Consider the following 22,747-nt stretch of genomic DNA (forward strand, 5'->3'; position numbering starts at 1 on the left):
AACAAAATCCCCCAAGCGGTGTAGGAGGAGTTGCGTTCACAATTTTTTTTCCATATATAATGTATAGTGAATAAAACATCAAAAGGCCATAATTTTGCTAAAACCAATCACAGCCAAAATTCCTGTCTTTACGATCATCTACACATTAAGGTTGATCATCTGTGAAAGTTTGAACAAAATCCACCAAGCGGTGTAGGAGAAGTTGCGTTCACAATTTTTTTCCCTATATAATGTATAGTGAATAAAATATGCCCCCACTTAAGATGGAATGACCTTCGGAACTTAAGACTTTTTCAGAGGAAGAGAGAGTGAGTACATAAAACTAGATCCTGGTCTGGTTGAAACTTCATAGAAGTAACTAGTAATTATCGTTTATGTTTTAATGGGTTTCTTTATGCGGCGAAAGGGGGCCTTTCTGCCGCCTAAACATGCCCTCTGCATGCGTTGAAAATCGCCGCATAATTTTGTTTGACCATCTTTATGCAGCAACACCGCTATGCGGCACCACAATGCCCCGACATATATTGTCTACGAGTCAAAGTCACCAGGGTCTACCAAAGCAGCCCAACAAACCGACAGACAAAACTTACCCTGATAAGAGGTTTCTAGAGGACCTATAAGGTCCATGCCCACTTGCTTGAAAGCCTCGGCGGGAACTGTGATAGGTCGCAGTGGCTTCTTTGCTTTCTTCAGGTTCACCTTTCTTTGACAGTTGTCGCAGTTCTGTATAAACGTGTGTACATCTTCGAAACATCCTTTCCAGTAAAACCTAGTCGAAATCTTTTCCCATCTGAAACAAAGCAAACATAACTATTAGTCCAGATAAGTTACCAAAATACAGTCAACCTTGCCTTAGCGACTCACTGATTTAGACAACTTCCTGCCGTATACGACCCTGTTTACGACCGCCTGACGTAAAAAAATCTATATAAAGTCACTGACTGAATTAAAAGACTCCCTGTCTGACGCCACAAACGACCGTAATGTTTGCACCCCGTGATGATAATATGGCTTAATTAAACGAATTTCATGCATTTTTCAGTCATTAACATATAGCGCTTCGGATCTTGGATTTCTTACCAGCGTGTTAACTTTACTGTGTGCTATGGCAAAAATGTTTATTTTTCTCTTTTATTATCTGAGTTAAGTCAATTTAACCATAACTTCTAATATGTCCAAAATTGGACGATCTGTGGATGCACGAGTTCATTTTATATAATCCGTACGAACAACTTTTCTTGTGAGAAAATCGAATTGGAGCTACCAACCTAATTAAAATTTCGAAATTTCAAAATCCCTGCTCCTTTTAGTATTACCAAACAATAATAAAATATGATGGAAATATAATCTCATATAAACCTATCCATTACCCGATGAATAAACGCGGGATTTGAAAACTCAACCGATGTGCAGTAATATGATATCACGGCAGACAAAATGGCTTGCAAAACAAGTAAAAAGGAATTAGACAAATAATAATGCAAATACGTATACATATTCTAAATAGGGAATATCTTATATCAATTTAAATACCATAATCCAAGAAAAAGACAGGCATCAGGATTTACAAGAACAAATAATAAATTGAAACACTTGACGTTAGTGGACCTGAATTAAAAGACTCCCAGTCATACGTGACCTTTTTGTTAAGGTCTCACGGAAAGTCACCTATTACAAGTTTCACTGTAGTATCATTACTAAAAATAAAGCTAGCCATGGATGCACCTGAGACAAGTTGAAATCCAATACATGTTGTTCTAAATGTTCTAAATGACGATAGAATTATTAGAATTAGTTTTGAGTTTACATAAGCAACTTTCAATGACTGTGGCGTAGTGGTATAATGGAAGAATGCGGAACACTACACATGTTATGATCATGGGTTCGATCCTCATAAGTGCACAGATACAACCTTTTCCTTTTCGGCGGAATTCAAATACTTTCCTGGCATTCTTATAGTTTACTTGGAGGATACTGTCTACTTATTATGTGTACTCGGACCTTATTTGAATTATACATGCAAAATCGAGATAAGTGAGGTTCTCGTGATTTAGATTTTTACATAACATTACTAAATACAAACTATGTAATTCTTTCCAAAAATGAAATAACAAGAGCTGTCACTGTAAGAGACAAATGCCCCCCTAGCACATTGACCTTAATTTGACCTTTGACCTTGAAGGATGACCTTGACCTTGAAATGTTTGAACTCAAAATTTGCAATTCTGTGAAGTTTGATTCAAATCCATTCAATAGTAAAGAAGTTATGGCTGAGACACGAAAAAATTGAACTTTGACCTTTAAGTGTGACCTTGACCTTGGACCTGGGGGACCCGAGAGTTGGATGCGACACACCGTCTCATGGTGCTTTACAATTCTGTGAAGTTTGATTCAAATCCATTCAATAGTAAAGAAGTTATGGCCAAGACACGAAAGATTTGAACTTTGACCTTTAAGTGTGACCTTGACCTTGGACCTGGGGAACTGAGAGTTGGACGCGACACACCTTCTCATGGTGCTTTACAATTCTGTGAAGTTTGATTCGAATCCATTCAACAGTTAAGAAGTTATGACGAAGACACGAAACGGGACGGACGGACGGACGAACGAACGAACGGACGAACGGACAGACAGTGCAATCACTATATGCCTCCCACTTTGTGGGGGGGGGGGGGGCATAAAAAAAACTTCCTCACTTGAGGTTCGAACCCACAACCGCTATCGTCATAGATCTGAACGATACCACTGGGCCAGCGACTCTATATGAGAAATTAATATCTGTAATTTCATTAAGTACAGAGCATTTTAGAGGACAATTAAATTAAAGTGAATATGCTAATGCATCAAGTAAATAAAATACTTATCAAAACAATAACATTTACCTGGAGTCATCCGATCATTACACCCCTATTTATTGACAATAAACTCGTATCTCATAATCAGCTTTTTTAAACGGACTATACTTTAATATTGCACACTGCATATCAAAATAAACCAGTATCATTTACTATTGGCATGAAAAGCGGACAATATATAGACAAAACACTTTATTTCAGTTTTATCTAATAATGGAATGATCCAAAGACCTGTTCACCTATATTATAAACTTTAAAATCAAGTACCGTTATATATTCTTTACCTTTTTCAGTATAATGGTTTTGTCAGCGAAAACCAAAATATTGCGTTCGGACTGTTCTCACAATATATTTACAGTTATTATAATCGAAAATTAATCATAACTGATACAAAGATCTAGAGCTTAATGTTAGTTTGTAAAACGACTCATCTGATACGCCTTATTTATACATACATGACTGTTTTAAAGCATGAAATAACTTTGAGAGTATCCCCTGCCTGTCGGTTGTTCGCTCTCAGTGTCCGTGTCCGTCATAATCCGTACAAGTCTAATAACAAGATAGTTGTCTCGTTATAACGAGATACTTAGTCGTTTTTACGAGATATTTATCTCGTTATTACGAGTTCAGTCACGTTTTGACGCTTTTGTTATTCAGCTTTCGTACTAATTTAAATAATCTTAAATGTCATATCTAACACAGGCTCACAGGAATCACAAGTTCCTTTTTGGTCATGATAATGAAATCATTATATCAAACTTACGTTTTTGAAACTCCCAAATGTCCTCCGTGATCTGATGCATGCATGCTCTGAATGATGTCATCTGTCTTCCCTTTCTTAACAACTTGCAAACGTTTTGATGAGCTGGTTTTCTTATAATACAACCCGTCATCAAAAATAAAAGGTTTGCACTTTCTACGAAAATTCCTCTTTTTGTTCTTGTCTTTTACAGAAACGGGATACTTCCCATTTTTTACAAACTCTACAACATCTGTGTAATCTTTCTCGTCCATGCTGCAAGGTTGGACTGACTGCTTACCACAGACCTTTATATATACACGCGTTTACGTAGAACTGCTTTCGGTGTCGCTGTCGTTTTCTTTGATGTTGAACGAGCGGCTTTTCTGAGGTAAATCAAAGGAACTATTTTTAGAAATGATGCAGTCTGCATAAAACATAAAAAACACCGCTCAGTGACATCATGGACTTTGATGTAAGTCATGGCACGAACAGTGACTGCTTAAATAGCTCCTCAAAGCCTTGCATTTTTAACACATTCGTTTTAAGCAATGCCTCCACGGTATGAACAAAGGCTATCTAACGTCAGATGAAGTAGAACAATGTTGTCTTTGAAGTTGAATCATATACAGCTACGTTAAAGCGACTTATGTATATTGTATTACATTGATGATAATTTAAATGAAATTCAAATGGAAGCAATTTTATATTTCATTTCAATAGATGTAGACACAGCAGCTTCTGCAGCAGTAACATGCAGCGGCTCCAGAAGCAAAAACAACAACAACAAATATAAAAGCCATAGAAACACGACAGTGACTTGAATTGATATAGATATGTTAGTAACAGGCTAAGTGGGGGGGGGGGGGGTCAATATTTTACAGATAAAATCGGGGGGTCATTATTTTATAAGGGGAGTCAGTATTTTATAGAAAATGGTCATTATTTTATATAAAATAATGACCGGGGGGTCATTATTCTATGGGGGTCACTTTACAACGTTACACCGGCATCGTTCATTTTCAAAATATGGACAAAAGAACACCTTATGCAGAACAATTTCATTTGTTACTGCATTACAATGATAGCATGTAATGAAATACTTCCGTGCCAAAAATTTACATAATAAACCGAACATTGAGAAACATTGCTTTTTATAGACTGGGAAGCTTTTTAGAAATCGCCATATCAGACAAAATTCATAATTGGAGTGAAAAAGGGAGAATAGTTTGAGGTTTTCGTCATCGTGTACTCTACTTTTCCACGATTTTGTCACATGTTCATCAATGGCTGATTTGCAAATTCTTTTCCAAACGAATTTGTTTGGAAACACGGAAGACTTAGAAAATTCTGTTAAGTATGATGTGAGTTCGTATTTACCTAGAATACTATATATATCAGGGATAAATCCCTGAGCTTTTATAGGTTGTGATATAAACGATAAAAGTCTGTTGACAAAGACTTTTTTAATTTTCATATTTGGATCAGCGTGACATAATTGACATAAGAATGCTAATTTTTTCGAATCAATGAAATTTGAATTGGTTGGATTCCAAGACAACTGAGTGCAATGTCTGTGCGTGATTCTTTTGGGACCCCTTGGATCCACTTAATGCATTGCCGGTGGATTCTTTCCAAGGGGAGCAACTGGTTCGAAGTGACACCGCTCTAGAGTTCGCTCCCGTATAGAGCGGCTGAGAGAACTTTCGTTTCGTAGATGCGTATTGAAGTGATTGGGTTTAGCCCGTTTTTACCGATTCCACAGTTTGTCACACTGAAAAACGTTTTTCGAAGCTTAAGGCAGCTTTCTGATATGTTTTCATTGATATTTAATTGTTTATTACAAATTATTCCAAGGTGGTTATATGAATCGGATTCATCAATTAAATAATCACCAAGTTTCCATGTCCTAGGGCTCTGTTTATTTTCATTAAATACTAAAACTTTACATTTTGATGGATTATAGTAATACCTTTCCTTTCCGGCATGGTGAAAGCAGACATCTAGGAGATCGTCGAGACCCCTTTTTACATTAGAGATAATGACCATATCGTCTGCTGATGTAGGACATGCGCAGACCATGTTATGTATCTTAAAGCTGCTGTTGCAGGCGTCAATCTTATGTAGTAATTCATCAATAAAGAGGATATAAAATTGCGGGCTACAGCATTGGCCTTGGCGAGTGCCTTGTAGGATCGGGAAAAATTCAGACGAAAATCCGTTGGTTTTGACACAACTGAAACTATTTTCAAAGAACGATTTTAATATACTAAATAGAGAAATATCAACTCCGGTTCTGAAGAAGCGAAGATAGCCAAGTATGATCGAAGGCCTGTTTGGCGTCAAGAAAACATGTATATAGTTTCGAGTTATTTTCTTTGGCATAGTAAATGCATTCACGTAACATAAATGACGTCATAGTACAATTTACGTTATTTTGAAAGCCACCTTGAGAGGGGTTTAACTCTATAGAACCGTCTTTTTCAAGAAGGTTTAAAACTATCTTTTCGAAAAGTTTTAACATAGTAGAACAAAGGGAGATAGCTCTATAACTTGACGGGTCAGATCTTATTTTGTTGCCTCCCTTGAACAGAACTGTAATCACGCCCTTCTTCATCTCTGTTGGAGTGTGCGAAAATTGTATCATATGATTAAACAATTTCGTTATGCATTTAATTAAGTGATTTCCGCCGTGGATGTAGTTTTCATAAAACAAATTGTCGTATCCACAAGCTTTTCTTTTTTTGCATGATTTTAGCGCTGTTGTAACCATATCGATAGATATTCTTGGAAACTGTATGCACCCTTGACGTGTATTATTTGTTAAGTCGTTCAGTTCCCTTTCAACATACGTTTTGTATTCGGTGTCAAAAGATTTGTCTCCGTTCACTGAGTATAACTTTGAAAAATATGTTTTCCAGCCATGGTTAATACGTTCGGGGTCTGAGACTTTATTGCCATCAAAATTCATTTCAAAGCCGGGTGTAAAGTTCTTTTTTGTTTTGTGTTTGTTAACTAATTTCCAGAATTCATTGTTATCAAGATCAGCGGCACTATCAGACCGGTTTTCTTCTTTTTCAATAAATGCGAGAACTTCATGGTGGTGAGTTCGACGAAATATTGCTTTTAATTGTTTGTAATGTATGTAGCTTCCGGAAGTGACGTCGCGGGGCTGTCCATCGGTAACCCAAGCTGCCCGCGCAACTTCCATCTTTTTGTGAAGTGTTTTTAGACTTACATTCCAATATGGTTTTATATGCGGTTTAAATTTTACTCTAGGGATAAACAAGTCGGTGGCTAGATTTATTATCACAGCGATACCCGAATAGAGATTGTCAATATCTGATGTGGAAACGATGGGTAGTTCTAGCGCAAGACGTAGGACCTCGCTGTTTTCTAAAAAAATCCTATAATTATCTATATTGTTTGGTTTGACGTTGTGCCAGTTGATAACGCCCCCAAGTTTAGTAGGAAGAGAGCCCTCGTTACTTGGAATGCTAAGTTTACAAATTATTGGCCTATGGGTAGAAACATTTGTTGCATGATCCTCTAAAATTTCACAATATGTAAAACAATCTAGTGCCATTTTTGATACAAAAATATGGTCAATAAGCGTTTCTCTGTTAGTATTAAAAGGTACATTGCTAAACCTCGAACCCTGACAAAATGACATTGTATTTAAAGATTTAAGATTATGTCGGTTTGCTATATCTAACAGTTGTGCTCCCCTTGATCCTAATATTGTGTTTATACATCTCTCTGAAGGGAGTTCAGTGTTAAAGTCTCCTAAAATAATCAGTGTTCCCTTATCATTATATTTACATGCAATGTTTTCTAGCTCTTCAAGATAGCCATTATACACAGACATAGGATGGTTTTTACATGGTACATAGACCTGTATGACAAAGATATATGCATCTGGGGCTGTCATAATTAGTATACCAATAATCCTTTCCGAATTAAGTTCCAAAGGCGATATTATGTGGTTTATGTCTTTTTTCCAGAGAAAAGCAAGACCGCCTTTTCCCACCTTCCTTCGGGACATAATATCTAGGTCGGGATCGGAAAAGGCATAACTCATATACTTGTTATTTATAGAATCGAGAAATGACAAATTTGCTCTGTATAGCCAGTGCTCTGAAAGGCCACACACTTGAATGTTATTCGTTTCCAGCAAGTGGCTTAAATAACTTGCGCTTGACATGATTCCACTGGCATTCCAAGTGGCTAAATTCAATACTCTAGGAATGACCGTGAATGATTGTTCATGAGCGTGTTGACCTAGTCAACTTCGGAGTCGAGGACGGTAAACGGATTAAAGTCCTCGTCATTATCGTAACCGCTTTGATTACCATAATTACTATACCCAGGATCGGACCTTAACCGTCTGATCGGACGTGTGTCCGTTTCAGATGGTTTGTCCTGTAAGTTTAAATTATGGTCTGCTTTACGGTTTCTAAAGCTACCATTAGACATCCATGGACGGCAGGATATACCGCGGGGCCAAAAATATGGATCCTCTATCAGCATATTGGCATTTCCGTCGTCCTCGACGTTAACTCGAACCACAGTGGTTCGCCTTTGTTTATTTCGGAATATTGTAACCTTTGTGGGTTTGGGGCCCTTCGTTTTTACGAAAGTTGCAATTTTGTTTTCGGTAATATTGCGCCTAAATCCTCCGACGTAAAAGCGTTTTGTACGCTTGCGTACATATTGACTAAAATCATCATGAGTTTCGTCAAGTGGATCATGATGAGATTCATTTTGAAAGGGGTGCTCTACATGATCATGATAGAAGTTCATATTTTGTGCAGCAAACCGAGGGACGATCTCGTTCGGGCGAGAGTTCCACTGCTTTTGCCGTTTTAAAACTGGCTTATCGCGGGTAGTGATTATGATTGGGATGCGATTATGTTGCTGTTTGGTGTCTTTCCTAGTGCGAGATGGGGAAACATTTGTTGGTTGAGGTGGGGCGGGCGAGTGGTATAAGGCGGCCCTTTCCGAGGCAGAGACAGTATCCTTCCGCATGGGATGGACAGGTGCGGGGATGATGGTAGGATCAGTCTCTGTGTCAGGAGGGCACGTCTTTGATATAATGCCGCTATGGTTCACACATGATTCTAAATGAGCACATTATAGCTACGCTCCTGGAACATCTATAAACAGTACTCTACCACATCCGGAATACATTCTCAATCTCAGTCCAGTCTCTCTGGGTAGTGTAGGATTCTCCTTTTTGGCGGTTTTATCCACCCAGATATGATCTCTTGGAAAAAACTACATGTATATATAAAATAGTTTATTACACTTTCTAACAGTGCTGGTAGGCAGGGGCACAGCTCATACGAAAATAAATAAAGCATGTCATACACAGGCACAGCTCGTGGGCAGCCACTACAAATGTACAAGTCTTTGGAAACGAAGCTGCGGATCGATCTGAAGCTCATCTCTGGACAGCCACATGTACATGTACATGTTCACAATGATAACCTGAACGTTCTTGAAATATTCTTTATGTCTTCCCTTTCATAGCTCGAACAATATTCACACCAGCTCCATGGGCTTTGTCCACATTTACTTGCTACTCTACAACTACTCCACTAGGCAATACTTCTCAATGATTTTTCTGCCATAAATGGGTTTCTAAGCACAAGAAATGAAAACATTTATTGAATATCATCATTGTCTTTTATCTTCCTTGACTCTGCACTTTCTTCGTTTTGTTCGCTTGATTCCAATTTCTGACCTGCTGAATTAGTTCAATTTTGTATTTGATTTCTGAACATGCTGGCCGGAACAAAATCTACTGTACCCGCTGAGCCTCGTCGATCACATTTCCCCTTTGAAAGCCCTTCCGGGTTGAACACTGCGCATCATTTATGGAAACTTTGCAAAATTAAGGATGTGTGGTCGGAAAATTCAGCATTTTATTTAGGTAAATGTAAGCAGTTTTCGCAATTGCATTGTAGACAGTCGCTGCAAAGAATGGGCGCATTTCGAAGAAGCATTGTAAGTGAAGTATCAAGTTTCCAGTTCGGTCGCCTTTAATGAATCTTTTTTTTTCTAGCAATTAGAGATATTTAAATCACAACTTGTCAGTTTTACTCCCCTTCATGTTTATTATTGCATTTATATGCATTGTCACTTAACTCTTGATAAATTTACCACTAAATTCACGTCTACTTCTGCAGCTATCAAAATCTTTCAATTGATGCTGCTTGTAGCTGTTGGATAATATCAACACAATCATTTCCACCATTTGTATCTGATATAAAAGAGTAAGTGATGCATTTCTTTCTTCACGTGGGGTAGGACAAGGGGAGTGTTTATCCCCTTTCATATTTACCATTTACATTAATGATTAAGAGGAATAATCTATTCTCAAAGGTTCTCAGGGACTCTATTTAAACTTATTAAAACTTTTGTTACTGCTTTACGCGGACGGCACAGCGATATTTAAAAATTCGGAAGTAGAATTTCAAAACAGACTAAATATTCTCAAAAATTACTGTCAAGCCTGGAAACGTTTTTTTAAATGTCAATAATTAAGATCATGGTATTCCGGAAAGGCGGAAGATTACGACATAATATCAAATTCTTTAATGGAGATTATGAAATTGTGATTGTTATCAAATTAACATATTTAGGAATTACATTTTATAACGGCGGTTCATTTAATAATACATTTGAAGCTATTTTCAAATTAAACAAATATTAATCGAAATATACCTACATCAAATAAGGCCACATCGTTTCATTGTTCGATAAACTTATATTACCTATACTCAATTATGGGTCAGAATTATGGGGATTCGTAAGACTAGACTCACACACTTTTAACATTTCTTTAAAACATGGAGTAAAACTAACATTTATATTTTTAGAGAAATCGGAAGAACCCCTCTCTATGTTTATCGAATGACGTCTGTTATCAGATACTGGTTAAAATTGACAATGGCGAATGACAGATAATAGATAAAACTTTCATACAACTCAATAACATCAGACATGCAATAGTGGCCACTTTGATTGGGCATATAAAGTAAAACTAATGCTAGAATCAATGGGGTTTAACGACGTTTGGCTAAATCAAGGCGTTGAAAACTTTTAATACTTTTTTTATATATATTTTCAAGCAACGAGCGATATATTTATGCAAAAATGGATATATTTATGCATAAATTTTAAGGTAACTTTCAATTTTGAGGAAAGGTCAAATTTCACACAAATTGTTGCTTTTTGCCACAATAGTCATTTTGCCATCTTTGAAAACTCATGCCAACTTAATTTTTAATGGTTTTGTTGTAAAGAAGTCCAGGACAATGTTTAATAAATTGCATTTTAACATGCAGTTTAAACATTTAATAAACCCAGTACTGTCCAATTTTTTATAAGTCTCCATAAACACTCAATAAAATCTGTCCTGATTTCATAAACTTCTTAAAGCAATTTCTTCAAAATTACACAAGAGAATCCATACCTTGAAGTGTTTCGATACTGGGTTGTACATGCCGAAGTGAGTAACAACAGCACCCTGAAACATAATCAAAGGCATGAATATGAAAAGAAAACAAATAAAAAGTATATATCAAAAACAATATATATTATTCATTCCTGGTAAATGAAACAGATTTGTAAGGTGTGATGTACATGTAGATATAAACATTTCTCATACAATGATAAACAAAACAACGAACTAAATAGCTAAAGACTTTTCCCTCAGACATATTCGACAGAAATGTTAGGATATTCAAGATTTTATAATCATGTAGTTAATCTTCATGTTATTAATTAAGCAAGCATATTAAACAGACATGTACATTGTATACATACTTCATTTGTGTCTGAGATGTCATCCCAGGTGAATACAATGGACCCATCTCTCTCTTGGTTCAGCAGGTGGGATGGTTCTGGAAGAAAGAGGTCATTGTGTTATAGAAGTATGGTCTTTAATGGACATTCTGCCAGATAAATAACTAAAAGCAAGATACTACTACCGTCTGGAAACGCAATCCCAATGTATATCTCAACATGAGCTTGTTATACACTAAGTTTTATTACATTATACTCATTCCTACTAAGGTTATTAAATAGAAACTGTTTTTTCTACTTTTAACAGCCTTGACACTTCCAACTCCATATACAAACCCTAAAAACATGAATAAGTGTTCACATGAGCTAAAATTATACACACAAATTTCATCCTTAATATTAAACATAACGTAAGTTATTAAACCACCATCCTTAATTAAATCCCAAGCAAGGTATGCTTGCGCAATAGCTTGCAACGTGCCAAATGTCATCACCGTACACATGAACATAATTCCTAAATGTACATTGCATCTTCAATGTAACTGTTTAAGCCAAAACCATTTTTTTTCTATTTAAAGTACAATTGACCTTGACCCGAAATGCAATCCCAAGCTCCATGGGCTTGCTAGTTAGTTGCTACATACCAAGTTTAATCACTAAACATCAATCCTAGTAGAAACCACCAGTTTGACACCTGCCCTGGGCTTCCGTCTCTTAAAGTTAGAAGGATGAGATTAGTAGCACTGCAAACGTTCAAAATTTTAAATAAACAAGGACCCAGTTACTTAAACGATCTTGTTACTTTTAATGACTCTAAAGATAATTTTAGGTTCAGTAACTGTGTTGAACTTCCCCAACCTAGAACTGAAAGGTATGGAAGGAACTCTTTCCGCTACTCGGCAGCCAGAACCTGGAACTTTCTGCCTGACACACTCAGACAGTGTTCGTCATACAATCAGTTCAAGTCCCTTATCAGTTGCTGGAATGGAACAAAGTGCCACTGCTCTGCGTGTGCGGATTAAGGGGTCCACATGCTGGCTGACGAGTAAGTTATCATGTAATGTTACGCTTTTTTATTGTTACTTTCTTTGTTACAAATTGTTCTTGCTTTTCATTTTCAGTTGCTTGCATTTATTTATTTAGTTATCCTTTTTTCATTTCCTTTGCTAATGCATGTTTTCTGTGTTGCATATGTCACTTTATTTTGTCACTTGCCTTCTGCTTGTTGTAATGCTATAGCTACCACGGATATGTAATTGAAAGAAGCAGGCAAAAAGGCCACTGACTGTCCATGCTGCTTCATTTGCTTATCTGCTTTGTTCTAGTTTGCAGCCTTATGTGTCCTTGTGAGGTAGTTGCTGATCAGTTCTTTCAAAATCTGATTTTGGGGGATAAACTTTTTTAGCAACCTCTTTTCAGTCACACTTTTGTGTTTCTATTCCTCTTCAGTGTTTCAGTTTCTTTTTTCTTTTAGAGCAGTTTTTAGGCCAAGGCCATGATCAGCCTCTTCCACATAAATTTTAATATTTGTACTCATAAGCTTGTATGTTTGTTTTGTATTCATCTAAGCATATATTAAAACTTACTACCAGAGTTCTTTCAAATAATTCTGTGATATATATATATATATATATATATATGTACCAACTGTGTCTCTGATAGTATATATTATTGTAATCTTCAGTCCCTAATTTGCTCAGGTGATGCTTTTTATAAGGTAAAATATAATTTTATTTGATGTATTTTGTACTTTATGTGTTAAATAATATTTTTTAAATATGTGTTATGTCTGTTATCATGTAATATAAGTACAAGTCGGCTTTATAAGCTCTACAGAGCTTGCGTTTTTATATATTGTAAACCGGACTTTATAAATAAATATTACTTGACTTGACTGACTTCAGCCTGCACAACCACATCTTCATTCTAATCAGAAGGTTTTTACACATTCATGACAAGATGGTAGTCCGAATATTACTAATTTTAAAGATTTTTTATTTTACAATTAATGATGATCCGATGAGCGATGGTATTAAAATCAGTTGGTTACTTGAGTGGATATGATTATCAAGAGTCAAACTGGAATAGATTCCAAACACTATTTCAAACCTACATGTATTAGTAAATTTCCTAACAAAACATATAATCTGGGTGGTTATTAGACTACTCACTAATAGTAAAATAGATTTACCATGGCATGCATGGACACTGTAGCTTTAATTTACATTCATTGGCGATATTGTCGAGGGCTGTAGTCGACTAGAACGCAGTAGCAGTTTAAACTGATGAATTCACAGATGGAGGGTAATCCGGTCGGTGGAATTACCGAAATCCCGAAAATCCCCGTAAATACCGAAAATCCCTTCCATTCTCTGAGGTATATAGCGTTTTCTTTAATACGCCCGGATTTACTACTTTATTGTGTTCGAATGTTGTATGCCGTAATTGTTGGAGGTTGGAGAGGGGTGGGGAAGTCTGGGGAGGGTGGGGGTGGGGACGTGGTGACTAAAACCCGGGACCCCTTTCATTTTCAAAAGTTCGTACAAAAGAAGAGTATTCGAGGAGGTTCTTACGCCGTTCCTTCAAAACTGCATTGTGTTTTAGTAGGTTGTATGCTGTATATCTTGGTGGTTGGAGAGGGGTGGGGGAGTCGGAGTAGTTGGGGTGGGGCAGGGAGTGATTAAACCCCGGGAACCCCATTCATATTTCTAAGTACATACACAAGAGTATGCAGTATGGTTTAAAACTGTATTGTGTTTAAGTGGGTTGTATGTCGTGGTTGAGGTTGGTTGGAGAGTGGTGGGGGAGTCGGAGGAGGGGGTGGTTGCTACGAAGAAGTCTCAAATACTAATTCACATATCTTATTTCCAATTAGAGGTAAGGGAGGGTAGGGTCGTACCTTACCGTATACAAAAAAGTATGCGAGGGTGTGTACGCCGATATTTAATACTTCATTTTGGTCGTCCTGTATGCCAAAGTTGTTGGTGGGTGGAGGGGGGTGTGGAAGTCGGACGAGGGGGATGGCTAAATCCCGGGAAGTCCTTTTAATTTCATATATGTTAATGTTTTAATGACTAGTTCAATATCACATTTTATTGTGTTTGATTGCTATTCGTATTTTAAGTATATTGTATATTGTATATTGAATGTTTTAAAGGTGTATTATTTGTTATTGATATTTCCTGTAATAAGTTATCCGTTTATTTCGTTGTAAAGCGCCTTTGAACGTATGGTTAAAAATGGTGCTGTATAAGTTAATCGATAAATAATAATTGTGTATTGTGAACAAGTTGTGTGTCGAGAAAGGTGAATAATTGGTATCAAGCGGGAGTTGATTATATTCAAAGTCAAAGTCAAACACGGTTTATTCTCTCATACCATAAACATGGCAAATGAGGTCATATACAAAACATATATACATGTCGGCAGATATAATGTAAATTTCTAACTACAATTCATATGATACCCAATACGAGTGTCGGACGGTCATTCACATGAAGCCAGAAAACATTATAGTCAAATCACAATGAATAAGGTTGTATCAATAGTAGAAATATTACCTTTGAATCACTTGTACAGAAGAAAAAGAATATCTAACAATTGTGTGCCTACTTTATACAATTGTTCTTATGTGTATCATAACGATTTGTATGTGTCTCAACTGTTATGTGGAATCGCTTGGTATGTTTCATTGCACAATCCCGCGAAGAAAGAAATGCAAATTGTACAATTTCACATAAATACCATCACTGTACCTAAATAAGAATCATCAACATATTTTAACATTTGTCATGACAATGATAGGAAAGTGTTATTAATGAATAAAGGCTTAATATAATATTTAATATCATAAAGCATACTATTTAAATTCGTACATGAAATATTCGTTTCAATATTGATATGGACATGTCATTGTGAGATATTCAGGCGCGTAGCCAGGCATACTCCCATACTCCCGGGAGTATTTCGATTTTGAAAAATGAAAATTTCAAATGGCCTAAAAATGATGTAAAACTTGAACCCTAAAGGGGGTACATGCAACATATTACACAATGAAAACAGTCACAATTCGCATAAAATAAAATTTTCACCACATTCATAAATGTGTTTCTATACTAGCTTTTGTTTTCAGCAATATTTTTTTCTTGTTTTTCAATCGAAGGTAAACTACCGGTACAATTACATATCTGTATAAATCTGAGTTGTCTCCCATACATTATATACATGCCAAGTAAAGTTTATTGAGCGGGTAATTTTAAACCAATATGGCTTCCACAACATCAGCCGGTCCGCCGTATCCAGTTCTTTTTCGGGAAGATGGCACCTGTACCTCTTCGAGAGCATATGAAGACAACTTCAAACACAATTTGATGTCGCAACAATGGACTGGCGCTTCTACATTTAAATTTCCAACAAGATTAGAAATGTTTTATACACCCCCCTCCCCCTTCTACACACTTTAATTCTAAAGCGTAAAATAGTACAGTATTTATTACATCATTACTGCTGTTGTTAATGATTTATATGTTATAATCATTAAATGATTGGTACATATTAGCATTAATTTATACAGTGTTAGTTTATACGACTTTATTTCATTCCATCTCAATCAGCAGTACCATCAGCTCAATACAAATAGTACTCAATACACTGACAACAGCAGCAATGAGACCGTGGTGTAAAGGATGCATGGGGGACGTACGAACTTTACGATGTGAGTTCGATCCGAGCCGACGTCTTAAATTTTTTATTTTTTAAATTAAACCGAGATACCAAAATCATTAAATGTGACATAAAACTGACAATATGACTCGCGTACATAAATATTTTAATATATTTATATTTTTTTGTTTGTGTATACATTCAGGTACGCCCAAGGACGATTTCGTACACTACAAGCGAAGTATTTTGTGGACTTCCCATGGCTGCGATATTCTTTATCGACGGATGGTGTCTATTGCGCCCAATGCCACTTATTTTCTGGCCCTGATTCACGCGTGAAAACCCTTGTTAGCTCGGTTCTCCGTGACTGGAGCAATATCGCAAAAATTGTTGCTAATCATGCTAAGTCTGAAGCACATTTGGCGAACTGTGATTTTGTTGATACTTTCAGTCCGTCATGAATGGCAATCAACCAGACATAATGCGAAAACTGTCATCACAATACAACACTCTAGTTTAAAAGAACAGACAGATAATGATAAGCATCACTGAAGCAATTATCTTCTGTGCAAAGCAGAACATTGCACTCAGGGGGCACGATGATGATGGGGGAAACTTCAAAGCTTTATTGAGCTTTCAAGCTAAACATGATAGAGTCTTGAAATATCATCTTACAAATGGAGATACCTGAGTCCGGATATTCAAAACGAACTTATTAGGCTTTGCGGTAAACAGATTTCGGACGGTATTGTCTCGAAGTGTAACGAAGCAAAATGTTTTGGCTTCATAGCAGATGAAGCCACCGATGACAGTATAATGGAGCAAATGGCCATGTGTCGCCGTTATTTTGATGGAACAGGTCTACGTGAGGAGTTTCTAGGCTTTGCAGAATGTGAATCGACCACAGGCGAATCATTAGCAAATGCGTTTTTAGCCAACCGTGTGCACATCAATCACATGCGTGGCCAAGGATATGACGGCGCAGCCAACATGTCAGGGATCCATAGGGGTGTACAAGCTAGTATTCGGCAGCGTATTCCTGGTGCAGTGTATACCCATTGCAAGGCACATAGCCTTAACTTGTCAATTATCCATGCCTCGAAGGAAATGTACGCCCGGAACATGATGGGGACTGTCCAGCAAATTGCTTTTGAGTTTAACTATTCCGCCAAGCGCGTTCTAAGGTTCCAAGAAAACCTTGAGAATGACGCTGCTGCACGCGAAGAGATGGACCGGCGCACGAAGCTCCAATCTTTGTGCGAGACCCGCTGGGCCGCAAGGGCAGAGGCGTTGCACACGTTCCTGTGTTCATATAGGTATTTTCATAGTCAAACATTCAATACTTTGCAAATATAATGAATACTCTGATGAAAAGAACAGTTTTTAACTTATTTCATACTATATTTATAAACATGCATAAAACATTAAATATAATTTGTACTCTACATGATTGTATTAAAAACATAAGAACATTTTAAATTGAGTTTATATTCTCTGATTTTTGCGATTAAAATGCCTGTAAATGCCTGAAATAGTATGTTTCAAAACCACTTTATTAATTCTTTACTTCCATATTAAACTATTCATATTTCAGAGTTGATGTGGGGTCATTGGACGACCTAGCGAGCGACTATGGGGACACAAAAGCCGCGGGATATAGCCGCTCAATACAGAACTTTGAGTTTGTCATTACATTGGTCGCGGTAGAGCATGCGTTGTCGGGTTTGTTAACATATCAAAGATCCTCCAGAAGAAAGACTGCGACTTGCTTGAGGCAGCCGAGGAAGCACGAGTTGTTATCACCATGCTGGAGGTATTTTCGTTATTTCATTTATATGTAATATGTATATACATAATATAGTATTAATATTGTATGTATGTATGATCAATTGCCGTTCAAGTTGTCTTGTTCCAGACATGTTCGTAATGTCTATAGATATAGTATAATAATTCGACTTACTGGAATTAACAAATAAGTTTTACGCATAGCAACTCTCGAAAAAAATAATTATGTACTATATGAAATGATGAATTAGCCATTAATATAAGACTTAGTATTATGTATGATTGTGTCATGGCTGGATTAATGCTTATAAACAATGTGCGTTTATATGAATATCAAACCACCGCATTTCTGTGTGGTATTAAAACAGTATTCTGGTCATATTTATATTTATACATTTAACCGGAACTCATTACAGAATGAACGAAATGACGATATGCTGTGGGACCACCTATATGACAAAGCCGTTTCTCTAGCAGACGACATCGGCGTGGAGGCCACCGTTCCTCGTTGCCACGGTCGGCAAGCCAACAGACCAAACGCTCCGGCCCAAACCCCTTCGCAATTCTGGAGAGTCAACATGTATCTACCATTCGTAGACCATCTCATTGTGGAGTTGACGAATCGGCTGTTAAATCCACATGGAAGATTCACTGCTCAGTATCTACTGCCAACAAAAGTACAAATTAGTTTGTCTTTAATTTTGTCTTATATTTATATTTTATATGACTAGTGAATTAATACATGTTTCAACAATGATATAGAGGATATTTGTTGACTTGAGTGTATGATCATGTTATCATTCACGAGTGGTCAGAGAAATAATATTTTCACGAGTAGCGAAACATGTTTCTTTATTATTAATAATATATTGGCGTGTAGATATTATATCGTTAAATGTCTTCATCATATTGGTAATGATACAAACTAGTCGCGGTAAAAACAATTGCAAACTTTATAACCATGATTATTGTTTTATTATAACTATAGGCTGCTGGGCTCACACCTGCTCGGGCTGCAGAGATATACGCAGTGTACCAGCCAGACCTACCAGGGTGCGACCAGGAGACGTTCGTGCGGGAGTGCAACAGATGGACGGCTAAATGGACGACAACATCCCCTGCTCCATATCCATGCCTAGAATCAAGCTTGGGCGTGGCAACTGAGGCGTCCTATCCTAATATCCGGATATGCATGATGATTTTGTTGTGTATGCCTGTATCCACAGCTACGGCAGAGAGGTCGTTTTCAACGATGAAGCGGGTCAAGACCTACCTCCGAAACACCATGACCACAGAGAGGTTATCCGGGCTTGGGCTACTGAATATTTACCAGGAGCGAAACATTAACGTTGAGCAAGTGGTGGATGCTTTTGCCCGTCAAAAAGATCGTCGCCTTGCTCTTATTTTCAAAGTTTAACCATATTGTAGACGAAAACATTGGTTAAGTGGTTGCATAAACACTTAATGAACTAACTGACGCCGCAACGATAGATGTTTGATATTATATGAATGTTATTTCAACTTTACAAAAATGTATAATGAAGTTAGTATTTGTTACGTATCGAATGTTAATATATGTGACTTTGCATTTTCCTTACATATTTCCATTAAAACCCCCAGATATATTGCACGGTATAAGTCTTACAATTTTGATGCCATAATGCCCTCAGATGCCGTCTAAGACGGTCTGTGAATTAAAAAATTTCCGGGGGGCATGCCCCCGGACCCCCCTAGAAAGGCGGGAGTATCTCGAATTATGGCCTGGCTACGCCCCTGATGTTGGTCCATGTCTGATACCTATCAGTAATGACACCCCGCTGTGACGGATTCTTATCGTGCGGTCAGTACTTGAAACCATGCTGTCACTGATGACTATAATACGATGTGTATTGAACCCCAATGGCGGTCAGGTTCAAAACGGGATGCTCCTGTGAACCAGAAATTAAATCTTATATTTACACAAAGGAGTATTTGAAGATCAACTTTAAACATTGACTTATAATTATAATAGTTTTGTTCATCCTCATCTGATGTGAATATTTTTTTGAATGTATTTATGATTCTATTTCATATTATGTATAACCTATGTCATACCATGTGTTTGTTTATTTATTATTCATTTGTGGTTAAGAAGATGATGTACGTTGTACAAGTCTTATTAAAATATCTGTTCTGTTCTATTTACACGAAGGTAACAAGTAGGAGTACGCGGTGTATGAGAAAAACATCTGAAGTCGGAATATTTATTTCTTAATGCAATGCAGTTCAAGAGTACATTGCACGTCAGTGTTTCTATTTATATATATATGTATGTTTTATCAATTATATTCGTATTGTTCTTGGTATAATAATAGTACAATATAGATTTAGTGAATACATTTTAGGAAAAGCGTTGTAAGCATTTGCTTTTAAAAAGAAAGGCGAAGAATATTTGGGAAAGAGTTGAAAGCGAATATGGATTTTAAAATTGGCTAATTAAAGTCGGAACACCTTGAGAACGTGATATGTTAAATTTCACGTGTTTGGTAAAAAGGTGTGAATTCGCAGTACCTAATGAAAGCGCTTGTTGATATATCAAAGTTAGAACCGTGTAATGAGTGTTTGTAGCAGAATTAACACCTTGGCATGGCTTGAGCACAATCGTCAGATTGTCAGTATGTATAAAGGTGTGTTCAAATATATTGCATGTATGTTGTGTTCACTCTTGTTATTAAAAATGAAGAAAGTTGCAATTTTCGGGGACAGTCACGTCTGGCGACTAGGCGCATTCTGCAATGAGGACCTCAAGGTGCGTTGTTTTTTCATGTTCACTCACTATGTACAGTAAAACCTAACTTCCTTTTTAGTTAGCTTACATCGGCGATTTATACGTGTTTGTTTCTAGTTGTCATATAACGACATGCCAATATACTCGTACTAAAAAGTTTTAGGATGGTCAATCTGTGAGAGTGCAGCTTGTAGACTTTTTGTAAACACCTACTGTCACGATTTAATGACTCAACCTAATTAAGCGTACTAAATATTAGGTCTGAATGTACAATGATATATTATGTATTCATATGTGATGTTTAAGCACTTTGCACACTGTGAAATGTTACAGTCATAAATTGTGTAGTAATTCTATATTTGAAAGGCCACATATATATTCTGTTTTGTATAACTTCAAAAACTGAATGAGCAAATATTTACCTTGACACTTGACACTTGGAAAGATGAACAAACAAAACAAATCCAGCATGCTTCATTTGAACCAGATGCCAGTGGAATACCAGCAGAACTTAAGTATGGCATATTTGCCACAGTAGTGCTTACTACAAATATTGACCTGTCAGATGGACTTGTTAATTCGGCTACAGGAACAATCCCGGGATTTATTCCCAGGTGGATAAGGATGCATTCAAGCCCAAATATGTACTTGTAAAATTTGATGATGATCGTGTTGGAAGAAAAGCTCGTGAATGCTCTAGATGTCTTATTCCAGAAGAGATCAGCTAGAGCATCAGCTAGTTTTTCTTGTCAGCAGTGTAACTTCTAAATTACTCAACAGATTTAAATAAAACAATACATGCATGATAAAAGAAGATGCAGTGTGCAGTAACCTTGGAGTTATGGCCTCTTTTCAAAGGAATGGTTTGCCATTCCTGTGTCCAGGCGGCATTTGGGGGTATTCGTCACTCCTGTGACAGCTCTAGTTTTTTCTGTTTGACTGTCTTGCTTACAAAAAATTAATGGTTTGAATGATTTTGATGGTCACCACATTATTGATTAAGAGCACATGATTATGCCAGTCATGTTGACTCAGTTTTCAAGGTCGATTTTTCCTTTTTGTGCCAGCTAAATGCCACACATTATGTTGAGCATTTAAATTGTGGTGTGTTTTTTTGGAACAACATGCTCAAACCATGTTGATGTAAATTCAAGGTTACACTTGAAGGCCAATTCATGTAGTATCGTTTGTGGTGTTCTTCATTTCAACCATAGTTTGGCACAACAATTTGGAGAGCACTTGTTAAGGCCTGGTTGTATCATGGTCATATCTAGAGATTAAGGTCATCATGATAAAGGTTCCCCATCCAATCCATATCTGATGCTAAATGATTCGACAAACATTTTCATCCCAATCACACAATGTGAAGCATGCACATTTTGTGTCGCCTGGCACAATTTCTGGGTTCAGGGAAGATAGGTTCATCCCAACCCTAGTTTAGGGCGTTTTGCGGAAACTCAGTATTAACCTGTCAAATTATGTTAAAAATAGTCAAATCGTTCCTGAAATAGTTCTGAGTAAAGTTCAGCATTATTTCTTGAATGCAGTATTAAGAAAACATTTTCATGGTACCATTTGAAGTGAGAAATAATTAATAAAGATACTAATTATTGTCACAAGACAAGGTTTCCATGACTCTACAGACTATGGTTTTCAACAAGGGAGGTAGTTCTGTGATGACAATAAAAAGTAGTTTCATACAGGTACTTGTCTTTTCTCCCACCTCAGATAAGTAGCTCCAATAATTTAACCATGCTAGAAATTCTTATCTTGCCCACGGGCGAAGATAAAATGCCTGTATGAAACTCCTTTTTAATGGTCACTACATTGTAATAACCTCCCTTGTTGAAGACTGTCGTCTGTAGCATCATGGAAACCTTCTCTTGTGGCAATCTTTAGAACGCTAATTAATTATTTCTCGCTTCAAATGTCACCATAAAACAGTTTTGATGTACCTTTCAAGAAATAATGCTTCACTCTCTTTAGAACTATTTAAAGACCGATTTGACTATTAACATAATCTGAATCACTGCTCGCATATCCATGACAAACACAAATTATCGCATATCCATGCGCAATTATTTTCACTAAGCACAAAATACATTTTTACCTAATTTTGTTTAACTG

At 36.8% G+C, this 22,747-nt stretch overlaps 1 protein-coding gene across 1 annotated transcript; it reads left to right on the top strand.

Moving 5' to 3' along the window:
* The first annotated feature begins 17,685 nt into the window (after positions 1-17,685).
* LOC128217411 (52 kDa repressor of the inhibitor of the protein kinase-like) lies at positions 17,686-19,270 on the top strand. Its single transcript, XM_052924552.1, has 3 exons — positions 17,686-17,881; positions 18,270-18,530; positions 18,842-19,270. The coding sequence occupies exons 1-3, from the start codon at positions 17,873-17,875 to the stop codon at positions 19,268-19,270; spliced, it is 699 nt and encodes a 232-aa protein (XP_052780512.1). The 5' UTR covers positions 17,686-17,872.
* Positions 19,271-22,747: the final 3,477 nt, after the last annotated feature.

The sequence above is a fragment of the Mya arenaria genome, chromosome 14 (assembly GCF_026914265.1).
Source record: "Mya arenaria isolate MELC-2E11 chromosome 14, ASM2691426v1".
Taxonomy (NCBI): Eukaryota; Metazoa; Mollusca; class Bivalvia; order Myida; family Myidae; genus Mya; species Mya arenaria.